The following is a 14,389-nucleotide window of genomic DNA, read 5'->3' as shown; positions in this document are numbered from 1 at the left end:
TTGTGTGTGCTTGTTTTATCTATTTTGAAATAAAAACTATATCGAAAAACTTTAGAAAATAGAAGAATATAAAATTTAGTTTAATCTAGAAAAGGAGTAGTAAAAAATATGTAATTTGAGTTAAAAAATAATAAGTGAAAATGTTATAATTGAATTAAAATTTCATGGATTAGCAATAGTAGAATAGAATTTTATTTAATAATTTTACATTTTAGATTGTTTAAAGAATTGATTTTCAATAAATAATATATAACTATATATATTGTCCTAAATTTTAAAAAGAACTAATTAAAACCATTTGCTTAAAGTCCCAAATATGGTTGAGCCGGCCCTGCTAGAGCCCACAAGTAGCTCCACCCCTGAATTTAATAATTAGCATTATTATTCATTTCTATAAACTATGATAATAGAGTAGTAGATTATTACTATTTGTGTCTTTTTATTTTCTTCAAATTAGCATTATTTATCTCCATAATTTTTATAAAATTTTTCATATAACCCATCATAAACTATAATAAAAATGATTTACATGTTTTAATTCATAATTTTAAAGGATTGTTTTCACTTTAACATCATTTATGTAATGATAAAAATATAAATATTATCTTCTTCATCAAGATATTTATTACTTCTTTAGCATTTAAAATTTGTAAGGATACAAATGTAAAAAGTATATAGGACACAAATGTAAAAGTATATGTTTTCTAACTTTTATGTTGAAGAGAAAAAAAAATAGCCCTACATTTAATAAGTCAAATTTAATTTTGTTGGTACATGATTCAAAATTTACTTTCATGACATCGAATTACACTCCCCATTACATCATTAAAACACATAATCTACCTATATTCCACTAGAAATTTATTTTTCCGAAAGCCTGTTGACCTGAACGAAGACTTTTTGAGAAGGACATTTTAGCTTACTTCAGTGAAGAATATAAATCAAGAGGCAATTGGCTGCCGCTTGGACTACGCGGTTGTTCCGTGAAAAATTGGGTACCTGCAATTTTCTGTCAGCGCTCTCTCATCATTTTTTTTTTTAGTTTACCGTTTTTCGCCGGCAAAGATCACTTGAATGTTGACTGCATGACTTATGTATTGTTGTTGTCTCTTTGGGACTCGCCAGAGGATTTTCTTGGCTTATGTCATCTCGGACCGTCATATGCTAACCATAATCAACGCTCACAATGAAGATTTTTCTAAGCTTCAATAATTGATGCTTATTATTTTTCCGAAGGCCTGTTGACCTGGACGAAGACTTGTTGAGAAGATCATTTTAGCTACTTCAGAGGAGAATATAAATCAAGAGGCAATTGGCTTCCGCTTAGACTACACGGTGGACAACCAGACATGCAACATGATTATGTAAAAGGACTAATGAATGGTGTTGAAGTTGTTCCCTTAAAAATTGGGTACCTGCAATTTTCTGTCAGCACTTTCTGATCATTTTCTTTGTTTACCGTTTTTCCCGGGCTAAGATCACATGCATTTTAATTGTATGACTTTCTTTATCCACACTACGCAATTTCTTGGCTTTCGTCATCTCAGACCGTCATATGCTAACTATGATCAACGCTCACAATGAAGACTTTTCTAAGCTTCAATAATTGATGCTTATTATACAGATTAGTATAAATTGGCATGGATTCCAGGATTTGCGATATAACAACATATCCTGAAAGCTTATGATAATTACAATGTTATCCAAATCGTTCCCTATACTTGAATATGTAGCTTTGCTTTCTATAATATTTTTTCAATTGGAGCCTAGAATTGCTGATTCTAACAACATGGTGATGAGGTACATTGATGAGGAGAGAGAAGCGCTACTCACTTTTAAACAGAGCCTGGTGGACGAATATGGCGTTCTGTCTTCCTGGGGAAAAGATAATGACAAAAGAGATTGCTGTAAATGGAGAGGAGTCCGTTGTAGCAATAAAACTGGCCATGTGAAGGTGATCAATCTTCGAAGATCCGACGATGAAAATGCTCGAGGGAAGGTCTTGAAAGGTACAATTAGTCCTGCTTTGCTTAAATTGCATGATTTAAGACATTTGGACCTTAGTAACAATCACTTCGGTGGGAGCTCAGTTCCTGAGTTCATTGGTTCCCTCAGTAAATTGAGGTACCTCAATCTCTCTTGTGGTACATCTTTATTAAAAGTACCTCCTCCATTCCGGTACCTTTCAGGATTGGTGCGTCTTCGCCTAGAAAACTCTAATATATTTAGTGTGGGAAGCCTAGAGTGGCTTTCTCATCTTTCTTCTTTAAGACACCTAGACCTGAGTTGCATTAATCTCACTAAATCTAGTGATTGGTTTCAAGCAGTTGCCAAGCTCCGTTCCTTGAAAACATTAGTCCTACACTCATGTGCTCTTCCACCTATCAATCCTTCGTCTATTTGTCACTTCAATTTGAGTACGTCTATTCAGACCCTTGATCTCTCCGACAACAATGTCCCTTCTTCATCAGTATACCCTTGGCTTTTCAATCTTAGTCGGAATATTCAACGTCTTAGCCTTGGCTCTAACTCATTACAAGGTTCAATTCCAGAGGATTTTCAACTGATGGTTTCTCTTAGATTTCTCCATCTCTCTTCTAACGAACTTGAAGGTGGGATTCCAAAATTCTTCGGAAACATGTGTAGCTTAAATACATTATTCTTGCCTCACAATAAACTCAGTGGAGAGCTCTCGGAGTTGATTCAAAATCTGTCTAGTGGATGCACGATGAATTCACTGCAGGGTCTATCTTTAGGTGGCAATGATATCACCGGGCCATTACCTGATCTTGGAGGTTTTTCATCCCTAAAAATATTAATGCTTGGAGAAAATCGATTAAATGGAACAATAGACAAAAGCCTCAGCCAGTTGTTGAAGCTAGAGTCTCTGTCACTTGGTAGGAATTCATTCACAGGTGTTATCTCTGAAACTTTTTTTTCCAATATGTCCAACTTGCAGATGTTGTACTTGAATGAGAACCCTTTGACTTTGAAATTGAGCCGTGATTGGGTTCCTCCTTTTCAACTGAAATCGTTAAGTCTTGCCTCTTGCAAGATGGGACCTTGATGCAGAGCAAGAAATTGAAGAAATCCTAATTATATTTAAATGTATAATATTTAGGAATATTTTAATTAATTTGTATTCTAGTTTAATTTGGTTTCCTATTTAGAGTCTTATTGTTTAGGTATTGCTTATTTGGGTAATATTCCTAATTTAGTCATAAGTCTTATTAAAATAGGTTTTCTAATCATATTAGGATAAGTCTTACTTAGTATAAATAAGTGTCTTTTGTAGCTTTTACAAGCAGAGAATTTTGAGTTTAATAATATTTCAATTTTCAAATCTCTTTGTGAGTATTTGATGCAGAGCAAGAAATTGAAGAAATCCTAATTATATTTAAATGTATAATATTTAGGAATATTTTAATTAATTTGTATTCTAGTTTAATTTGGTTTCCTATTTAGAGTCTTATTGTTTAGGTATTGCTTATTTGGGTAATATTCCTAATTTAGTCATAAGTCTTATTAAAATAGGTTTTCTAATCATATTAGGATAAGTCTTACTTAGTATAAATAAGTGTCTTTTGTAGCTTTTACAAGCAGAGAATTTTGAGTTTAATAATATTTCAATTTTCAAATCTCTTTGTGAGTATTTGAACAGTTAACTCTCGGCATTCTGCGGAATCAACGAGTCTTAATCCCTAAATTCGCGGTATTCTTTTGAATCAACGTGAATTTAGTTGTTCTTTTGTTCCGGTATTCTCTAAAATCAACGGAATATTTTGAACATTAAACTTCCGCTGCATCAGTTTGGTATCAGAGCCAAAACCTGGTATCACCAATCTAATTCCATCTACCACCAAACCTTTCCTTTTTTTCTTCTTTGATTTTTTCCGTGTAGTTAAAAAAAAAAAAACCGAAACAGAACAAAAACAAAAACTTCAGCCCGCTGCCACCGTCCAAGGTTGCCGGCTCTCGTTTTCCGTCACCGATCCGGACACAACCACCACTAAACGGATCATACATCGCCGGCCATCAAACCCCAAGCATCAGACACCGTTGATTAGCCACAGATCGCCGGAAAAACAACCAAAACAGTCGCGCCAACCGTGCCGTCATTCATCGGTTTCCGCCGCGATTTAGCCAGCACCACCGTAATCAATCCACTCCTCTCCACGAGCTCAACCTCTTTCGTTATTCCCCACCTCCGATCGACCAACCCATCGCCGAAATCTAAGCAACACCAAACAGTTACAACTTATCTCAAATTTCCGGCCAAAACGCCACCGTTTCCGACGAATCACCACCACCATCATATTCATCGACCATAAATCTTTCAGATCTGTCCATCCTTGTCCAATTTGCCGACCACCGTCGCCGAAATCCCATCTTTTACTTATTTATACTTTTGGCCCACAACTTTCTTCAATTTCATGATTACCCTTTTATTTTATGTTCTAATCATGACACCCAAACACACAAAAGAAGAGTAGAAAAAAAAGAAAATAATTATAAAAAAATTGAATCATGAAACCACAACATCACTGCGAAGATTTTGTCTTGAAAGAAGTTTTAAACAGAATGTTGAGGATTTTACGTTTGATTTCTCAAGATTTAGAGAAACTTCGAGATAGAAAATCTTTACACATAAAGCAGACATATGGATTCGATGAAGTTGTTCATGATGATGTTTGTTATGAAGATAATGAGGAAAATGGTAACTTGGTTTCCCTCGACAATATTATTCCTTCCGAGGAGAATATTAATTGGCCATTCATGTCTACAACAAATCCTCAACACAAAGACATTGATTTGGATCAATTGCCGAAATTTGATGAGTATCTTGATATTGTGGGACGAGAAGAGGTAATTGTTCATCCATCTTTTGATCTTGTGGAGGAAAGAGAGATAGTTGTTGATACAATCTCTTATTGTTCTCTTGATTTGCCGAAAGAAGACAAAAAGAGTTGTGATATTTTTCAACAGTTAGTGGATTATGAGAAGAAATCGTTTTTCCTCAACTATGTTGAAGTTCAACACGAACAATACGAGAAGACATTATTGGAGAAGTTGTTGATAGAAGAATTTATTTTACGCCATTGGAGTGATTGGATGGACGTTATTACAAAAGTTGGAAAATTTAAAGTTCGTCGTCTATGTCAAAGCTCTATTTTAAAAATTAATCCTTATGCACATGAAGATGTTCTTGAAGACCACAACATACAAAATTCGAGGACGAATTTTCTCCAACCTGGCGGGAATGATGCAGAGCAAGAAATTGAAGAAATCCTAATTATATTTAAATGCATAATATTTAGAAATATTTTGCATTTAAATATAATTAGGATTTCTTCAATTTCTTGCTCTGCATCATTCCCGCCAGGTTGGAGAAAATTCGTCCTCGAATTTTGTATGTTGTGGTCTTCAAGAACATCTTCATGTGCATAAGGATTAATTTTTAAAATAGAGCTTTGACATAGACGACGAACTTTAAATTTTCCAACTTTTGTAATAACGTCCATCCAATCACTCCAATGGCGTAAAAGATGGGGTTTTCGGCGACGGTGGTCGGCAAATTGGACAAGGATGGACAGATCTGAAAGATTTATGGTCGATGAATATGATGGTAGTGGTGATTCGTCGGAAACGGTGGCGTTTTGGCCGGAAATTTGAGATAAGTTGTAACTGTTTGGTGTTGCTTAGATTTCGGCGATGGGTTGGTCGATCGGAGGTGGGGAATAATGAAAGAGGTTGAGCTCGTGGAGAGGAGTGGATTGATTACGGTGGTGCTGGCTAAATCGCGGGGGAAACCGGTGAATGACGGCACGGTTGGCGCGACTGTTTTGGTTGTTTTTCCGGCTATCTGTGGCTAATCAACGGTGTCTGATGCTTGGGGTTTGATGGCCGGCGATGTATGATCCGTTTAGTGGTGGTTGTGTCCGGATCGGTGACGGAAAACGAGAGCCGGCAGCCTTGGACTATTTATAATTTAGGAATATTTTAATTAATTTGTATTCTAGTTTAATTTGGTTTCCTATTTAGAGTCTTATTGTTTAGGTATTGCTTATTTGGGTAATATTCCTAATTTAGTCATAAGTCTTATTAAAATAGGTTTTCTAATCATATTAGGATAAGTCTTACTTAGTATAAATAAGTGTCTTTTGTAGCTTTTACAAGCAGAGAATTTTGAGTTTAATAATATTTCAATTTTCAAATCTCTTTGTGAGTATTTGAACAGTTAACTCTCGGCATTCTACGGAATCAACGAGTCTTAACTCCTAAATTCACAGTATTCTTTTGAATCAACGTGAATTTAGTTGTTCTTTTGTTCCGGTATTCTCTAGAATCAACGGAATATTTTGAACATTAAACTTCCGCTGCATCAGACCTCATTTTCCAAAATGGCTTCAAACTCAAAATCAACTTATTTCCCTTGATGTCTCCAATAATGGAATCTCGAATGCTGTCCCTGATTGGTTTTGGGATCTGTCCATTGAACTCGTTTTTTTAAATCTCTCTAACAACCAGATCAGGGGTAAACTTCCTGATTTGTCTTTTTTAAGATATGATGATATTGTTATAGACGTCAGTTCAAACCACTTTTGGGGCCCAATTCCACCACTTCCTTCAAATTCTACGTTCTTGAATCTCTCAAAAAATAAGTTCTCGGGATCAATTACTTTCTTATGTTCTATTATGAAAAACACATGGAACGTTTTTGATCTCTCTAGTAACTTATTATCTGGAGGGCTTCCCGATTGTTGGTTGAACTTTGATAGCCTATCCATTCTTAATTTGGCAAACAATAGCTTCTCCGGGAAAATTCCAGACTCGATGGGCTTCCTAAATAATATCCAAACACTGAGTTTTCACGACAATAGGTTAACCGGGAAGTTGCCTTCATCTTTAAAAAATTGCTCACAATTGAGAGTTTTGGATCTTAGGAAGAATGCATTGTACGGTGAGATATCAACCTGGATAGGGGTAAGTCTTCAAAACTTGATTGTTCTTAGCTTGAAATCTAATAATTTTCATGGAAGTATACCTTTTCAGTTATGCCATCTGGCATTAATTCAAGTCCTGGATCTCTCTTTAAACAATATATCGGGAAAGATACCAAAATGTTTCAATAATTTTTCAGCCATGACCCGAGAAAAAAGTTCCAATCCTATCATTGAGTTGGCTGATAAAATCTGGATTGTCCCTAGATATGTCTATAAGTATAGTTATTTGGACAATGTTCTGTTGACATGGAAAGGAAGTGAACACGAGTACAAAAGTACTTTGGGACTTGTAAAGATTCTTGACCTTTCGAGTAACAAACTAGATGGAGCAATTCCTGAAGAGATTATGGATCTTGTGGGGTTGATTGCCTTAAACCTTTCAAGAAACCATTTAACAGGACCAATCACTCCAAAGATTGGTCAGTTAAAATCGTTGGATTTCCTTGATTTATCTAGAAACCAGTTTTCTAGAAGCATTCCGTCTAGCCTTTCTCAATTAAGTGGTCTTAGTGTCTTGGACTTGTCGTACAACAACTTGTCAGGAAAAATTCCAATAGGTACTCAGCTCCAAAGCTTTAATGCTTCGGTGTATGCTAGAAATCTTGAACTTTGTGGCCTTCCACTTCCAAACAAATGTCCGAATGAAGAATCCACTCCATGTCCAGGCAGAAATGATGGTGCAAATACTCTAGAGGATGAGGATGATCAGTTTATGACTCTCGGATTTTACGTGAGCTTGATTCTTGGTTTCTTTGTTGGATTCTGGGGTGTCTGCGGAACTTTAATGCTGAATAGGTCGTGGAGATATGGTTACTACAAGTTCCTGACTGGTATGAAAGATTGGCTTTATGTGACAGCGGCTGTGAATATTGCCAAACTGCAAAAGTTCAGGAACTAATTAAACGGTAGTACTCCTTAGTGTCTAGAGTATTTTAGTAAAGATTATTGGCTCTCAAGTGCTTTTAATTTCTTCATCCTTAAGACTTGACTCTTTCCTCTTTCAAGCTTTGGTTTATAAAATTAATTGTTACCATTTTTTTTGTAGGGTCTCCCGGTGATGGCATCTTGTCATTAATATTCAGAGTACTCATTTCATTTTTGGAAACTTTCTAAAAACTAAAGTTGTGCTCTCATATGATGCTCATTGTATTATTGAGTATATGCCTAAAGAAACGTGGATGTGGTTTTCTTTAGTCCATCATCGATTTATGGATTTATTAATTATATGCTCTTGTTCGGATAAATTTTAGAGTAAATCATAGGTATTACACCCAATTAGAGTTTAATTATACTACTAATTGGAATAAAGACAGTCAAATTCTGCTATGTTATTGATCAATGTTAGCATTTTTATTTCTTGGATTTTTGCGTGCCTAACACCTCTTTATTAGTATTGGATAAACTTATAACAATGAAAAAGAGATCTCGCCACAGGATGTTCAGTAAACATAAGCATAAAGCTAAAACACACTAGATAAAAATTAAAATAACCAAGCTGCATTTGTACTTTGTAGAGAACCTTGTAGCTTGGAAATCCATTAGCGCGGCTCACCATTTGATTCCGGAAAGGTATATAGTAATAATAATAATAAAAAAAACCTATTAAACTTAGTTAAGTAATATTTAATCTATTCCCTAACCTTATTAACGAAGTAGGTGGTGAAGTTTGTATGATTCGAGATCATCGGTAATGAAATGTGATCGAAGAGATCGAACTTTACAAGAATTTACACTCAATGCATTCGAATTGGTTATTAATTAAATTTATACGTAGATGAGATTGTAACAATGTTGATCAAAGACTAAAATATCATTTTTAGAGAAGACTAATTGACTTGAACAAATTTTTTTGCTTGAGATGAGCGTGCGTGAAGGAACTTGTAAATGGTGCTCTTTAGCTCATCGGTCAGCATCTATGCTTAGTTAACTTTTTTATTATTAGTCCACTTTGTAATAAAGAAAAAACCTATTAAATTTTCATGTGACGCTATATATATTTCTATTTCTTTTTCTTTTAAGCTTGTTAGTCTTCTGAACTTGTAATTGGAGAATTTTGAAACTTTCGCTACGTTTATAATTTGGGAGAGAAATGTCAAGTATTCGATTTGTGGATTTGTTGATTCATGAGGATATACATTTTCTTTTTCATAATACATTAATTAAAAATTAAACAAATTGAAGAAGGAAGCAAGTAAAGTAAATCAAATATTGAACATGACAAGGTACAAGAAGCAAGCGAGTCTGAAGTATTAAGCTTTCCTAGGCGGCAACCAAGTTCAACAAAGCAAAGGTCAAGCAAGGCAAACAAGAATTCAAGCCACACGTCATAAACTCTCCAAGCTTCAACACAGTGAACAAATCAAGGCTGCTTACCAGCATTTGTTGCACAAGCAAACTTCTCAGTTTTATGTCACAACGGTTGGTATCCCGCGTTCTTGAGCAGAGAAGATACAATAATATTTACCATTAGAATCTGCTATCAACTCTGTTAAATATTGTTGTTCCATGACCTGTGTCTTCATTTTCACCATGCTTTAAATTTTCTTAAAATCTAACTCATTTTGAAAAAAAAAGAAACCCATTTCAATAAAACTAGTTTATATAAATGGATAATGAAACCAAGCTAGATTTGGATGGCGAGTGGTGAATTTTGTGATCTAATTGTGATCGTATATAAAGCCATTAAGTTTACGATTTGGTTAATTATGTACCGTATAACAAGGTCTCTATAATTTCAACTTGTTCGTGAATAACAACAAAGCTATTTGTTGCGGACCGCCCAATCCGCTAGCCCAATTGCCCACAATTTCGGGCTAGAGAGCCAACACAAGGCCAAGAGTGCTAGCTTGGCCCAATTCCGGAAGGTTCTAGGCAACTCTAGCACATGTGAACATGTAAATATTCTAGAATACTTTATACAATTCCAGCACATGCAAATAGCTAGGAAATTGTAAAATACTCTAGAGTTTGACCAAGTTTGGCAAAGTTAGGTAAAGTTAGGCAAAGTTAGGCAAAGCCTCCCCTATAAATATGGAATGACATTAGGCATTTGTATCCAACAAGCATTGTAATCTCTCTTTGTGTAATACAAGTTTCTTTGGCTCAATTGCTCTCTTCTCTTGTTCGAGAATCTCTAGGCTTACTTAGCAACATTCGGCAAAGTTGTCTAAGTGCCGCACGGGTTAGCTGCGCAAAACACTCATCCCGTGACAAGTGGTATCAGAGCTAAGGTTTGCACGCACGCAAATTAGCTCACGAAGCAATGGCCAACCCTTCGAACGTAGCACAAGAGGGTGTTGTTGGTGTGGATGTTCCACCGGAACCAAGCCGTGGCCGAGAGGGAGAACGCGCCCAAGGCAAGACTCGCGGCAAGTCCAAGGCCCTATCCGTGGATGCGTTGGAGCCTCGTGTAGGCACTCTCGAAATAGCATTGTCCGCCGCTCAAGATAGCCTCGTGGGATTGGAGGAAAGAGTGGATGGTCTCGAGGGAGAATACGCCGAGTTCACGGTGGCCACAAAAGCTCTCATCCATGAGCAAGCGAACATTCTCCGAGGTGAGTTTCGTTCTTTCCATGATGAGTTGCTCAAACTTCGTAGTTTTGTTCAGGACGAACTACGTGCTGTCCGTGCGGAAGTGGATGAAGTCCGCTCGGATTGGGCATGGCACAAGCGCACACTCTCCACAAGTCCAGCTTCCGCAAACTCGAGTGATGCGCGCCGCATTGACGTGCCAAAACCCGACACCTACGATGGCACACGCAATGCCACCATCGTGGACAATTTCCTCTTTGGGCTGGATCAATACTTCGATGCCATGGGTGTCCGAGATGAGGCATCGAAAGTGGGCACTGCACCCACCTATCTTAGAGGCGCTGCACAACTATGGTGGTGTCGCAAGCATGGCGAGATGGGCAAGGGCATTTGCGCCATCGACACTTGGGCCGACTTCAAGCAAGAACTCCGAAAGCAGTTCGCCCCAAGCAATGCGGAGAAGGAAACGCGAGTGCGCTTACGTCGCCTCAAGCAATCGGGTAGCATTCGGGACTACATCAACGAGTTCACTACCCTCATGTTGGAGATAAGCGACATGTCCGACAAGGATTCACTCTTCTACTTCCAAGATGGCCTCAAGGATTGGGCCAAGACCGAGCTTGATAGGCGTGGTGTTCAAACACTTGACGACGCCATTGCCGTTGCGGAGTCGCTCACCGAATACTCTACCCAATCCAAGGACAAAAAGGCCAACCAAGGCAAAGGTGGGGAAGAGAGTCACAAGGACAAGGGCAACAACCACAAAGATTGGGGGCAGAAAAAGCCGCCTAGCAACAAGAGTTGGCAAGGAAAATCGGAGGGCAAGAAGGAGGCGCCAAAGCCGCGAAGCCCATGCTTCATATGCAATGGTCCTCATTGGGTACGCGACTGTCCGGAGAAGAGGTCGCTTAATGCTCTTGCTGCGCAACTCAAGAGCAACCCCGCAATGTCCACGGAGGAACCCCAACTCAGCATGGGTTCTCTCCAACGCCTCGGCGCACTCAATCGCCAACAGCCCGCACTCGTCAAGAAAGGGCTCATGTATGTAAGCGCAAAGGTAAACGGTCAGTCCGTTCGCGCGCTGCTAGACACGGGAGCAACACACAATTTCGTGTCCGTAGACGAGGCCAAGCGCTTAGGCCTCAAGGCCACCAAGGAAGGAGGCGCAATGAAGGCTGTGAACTCACCCGCCAAGCCAATTGCGGGAATCGCACAAGGCGTGCACATCACACTTGGTACGTGGAGCGCAAAGCTTGACTTCTCCATCGTGCCCATGGACGACTTCAAGATGGTCCTCGGCATGGAATTCTTCGACCAAGTCCATGCCTTCCCACTGCCCGCTACAAACTCCCTAAGCATCCTCGACGGGAGTAAAGCATGCATGGTACCTGTTGATGCCGAAAAACGACCTCAACAGCTGAATTTGTTTCTTTAGGGGAATTACAGCACGAATCCGAGCTCAAACGCCAATATGACCGCAATTTTCCGTACCTGTCAACCAGAAAACACGGTTAGGATACGCCGGTGGGTTTCCGGCGCAGACCCTCCGATGCTTAAGTCAAAAATTGTGTATAAAGAGATAAAAATGAGAGGGAAGAATTGTGAATGGGTTCCAAAGAAAGGAATTTTCTAATCAAAGAACTCAAAATCTGGTAAGCTCTATTAAGGCTCTTAGATAGGTCACTTCTAGAGTTTTTTGGTTGATTTTTGCTAACCCCTTCACCTGATGCGCTCTTCAGTTTAAATAGGCTCTTGGTCGTGGACGGTTACTCCTTTAACTTCAGCCCGCTTTCTTCAGCAGTTGCAAGTGGTTGTCAGTTGGAGGTGGTTTAAATAGATCCTGGCACACAACTTTCCTAGAAATTAGGCCACGTTCTCTTGACTAGCAATTTCTTATGTCAAGCTAATTCTCAGGTCGGACAAATGAATTTCGAGGTCGGATCATATAGGCTTGAGGTTGTATTCTTAAAATAGGATCTTCATGTCGTACCTATAAATCAGGTCGCCAATATAGGCTCCAGGTTGTACTTATGAGGTCAGTTCAACAACATCTGAGTAGATTAGGATCGACTATATTTCGAGACGCTACCAGAAAAATCCAACCCAAACACCAGTCCCCTAGTTTTCAATACCAGAAAGTCATTGCCGGTGTTGGAAACTAATTATTTAAAAATAGAAATTTTTTCTCAAACCCAACACCAGTCCCCTAGTTTTCAATACTGAGAAGATATGAACGGTATTGGAAACTAAAACAAAGAAGAAAGAGCAATATGGCCGCAAGCAAAAGAAAGACGGTGTAGAGCATAATGGTGAGCAAATAGAAGGGTAGGAAGAAACCTTCAGGTGTGGACCAAGAAGATAACCATGACCAAGTGCCTCAAGGTGATAAGGTCGGGGTTGAGGGTGAGGCATCTTTAACAAGCAGAGTTGCTGAAGACGAGGAGAGTGCTTTCTAAGTAGATTTGAAAAGTTGCTATAAGGCTTGCCTTTTTGTAGTTTTACGAACGTATAACTCTTGTTGCGCTTTCATTTTGTGTTTGTACTTCAGATAATTGTTACATAGCTTGCACGCTTATTTTTAATAAAGCTAATGCCGACCGCGACAAGACTGAAGATGTTTAGGCTACTGCCGATTGTAACTAAGCTGGAAAGTTGACCTTAGGAAGCTCGAAGCTGACCTCGCTATAGATTCTTACGAAGTGTCAACCTCGAGCATAGATCTTACCAAGCTAAAATGTCGACCTCAACCATAGGCCGTACAAATCTGAAGTGTCAACCTCAATCGTAGACCTCACAAAACTAAACTGTCGGCCTTAATAAACAACCTCAAACATAGAGCTCACAAAGCAAAAATATCGACCTCAAATGTAGAGCTCACAAAGAAAGTGTCGACCTCAACCGTGGGCTTTACAAAACTAAAATGTCGACCTTAACAAACAACCTCAAACGTAGAGCTCACAAAGAAACAAATGTCGACCGCACAGGTAGAGCTCACAAAGAAAGTGTCAACCTCAAGCGTGGGCTTTACAAAACTAAAATGTCGACCTTAACAAACAACCTCAAACGTAGAGCTCACAAAGCAACAAATGTCGACCGCACAGGTAGAGCTCACAAAGCAAGTGTCGACCTCAACCGTGGGCTTTACAAAACTAAAATGTCGACCTTAATAAACAACCTCAAACGTAGAGCTCACAAAGCAACAAGTGTCGACCTTAATAAACAACCTCAAACGTAGAACTTTCAAAGCAACAAGTGTCGACTTCAAAGGTAGAGCTCACAAAGCAAGTGTCGACCTCAACCGTGGGCTTTACAAAACTAAAATGTCGACCTTAACAAACAACCTCAAACGTAGAGCTCACAAAGCAACAAATGTCGACCGCACAGGTAGAGCTCACAAAGCAAGTGTCGACCTCAACCGTGGGCTTTACAAAACTAAAATGTCGACCTTAATAAACAACCTGAAACGTAGAACTTTCAAAGCAACAAGTGTCGACTTCAAAGGTAGAGCTCACAAAGCAAGTGTCGACATCAACCGTGGGCTTTACAAAACTAAAATGTCGACCTTAACAAACAACATCAAACGTAGAACTTTCAAAGCAACAAGTGTCGACTTCAAAGGTAGAGCTCACAAAGCAACAAGTGTCGACCTTAATAAACAACCTCAAACGTAGAACTTTCAAAGCAACAAGTGTCGACTTCAAAGGTAGAGCTCACAAAGCAAGTGTTGACCTCAACTGTGGGCTTTACAAAAATAAAATGTCGACCTTAATAAACAACCTCAAACGTAGAACTTTCAAAGCAACAAGTGTCGACTTCAAAGGTAGAGCTCACAAAGCACAATTGTAGACCGTAAA

At 38.6% G+C, this 14,389-nt stretch overlaps 2 protein-coding genes across 2 annotated transcripts in view; both read left to right on the top strand.

Moving 5' to 3' along the window:
• LOC102614135 (receptor-like protein EIX1) overlaps positions 1-14,389 on the top strand; it is a 144,581-nt gene that overhangs the window by 47,325 nt on the left and 82,867 nt on the right. The gene's annotated exons all lie outside the window — the stretch shown is intronic.
• LOC102611362 (receptor-like protein EIX2) lies at positions 5,972-8,321 on the top strand. Its single transcript, XM_052433590.1, has 2 exons — positions 5,972-7,909; positions 8,050-8,321. Exon 1 carries the CDS (start codon positions 6,697-6,699, stop codon positions 7,900-7,902), a length of 1,206 nt encoding a protein of 401 aa, XP_052289550.1. The 5' UTR covers positions 5,972-6,696; the 3' UTR covers positions 7,903-7,909; positions 8,050-8,321.

The sequence above is a fragment of the Citrus sinensis genome, chromosome 9 (genome assembly GCF_022201045.2).
Source record: "Citrus sinensis cultivar Valencia sweet orange chromosome 9, DVS_A1.0, whole genome shotgun sequence".
Taxonomy (NCBI): domain Eukaryota; kingdom Viridiplantae; phylum Streptophyta; class Magnoliopsida; order Sapindales; family Rutaceae; genus Citrus; species Citrus sinensis.
This window is presented reverse-complemented; position numbering and strand designations above follow the sequence as displayed.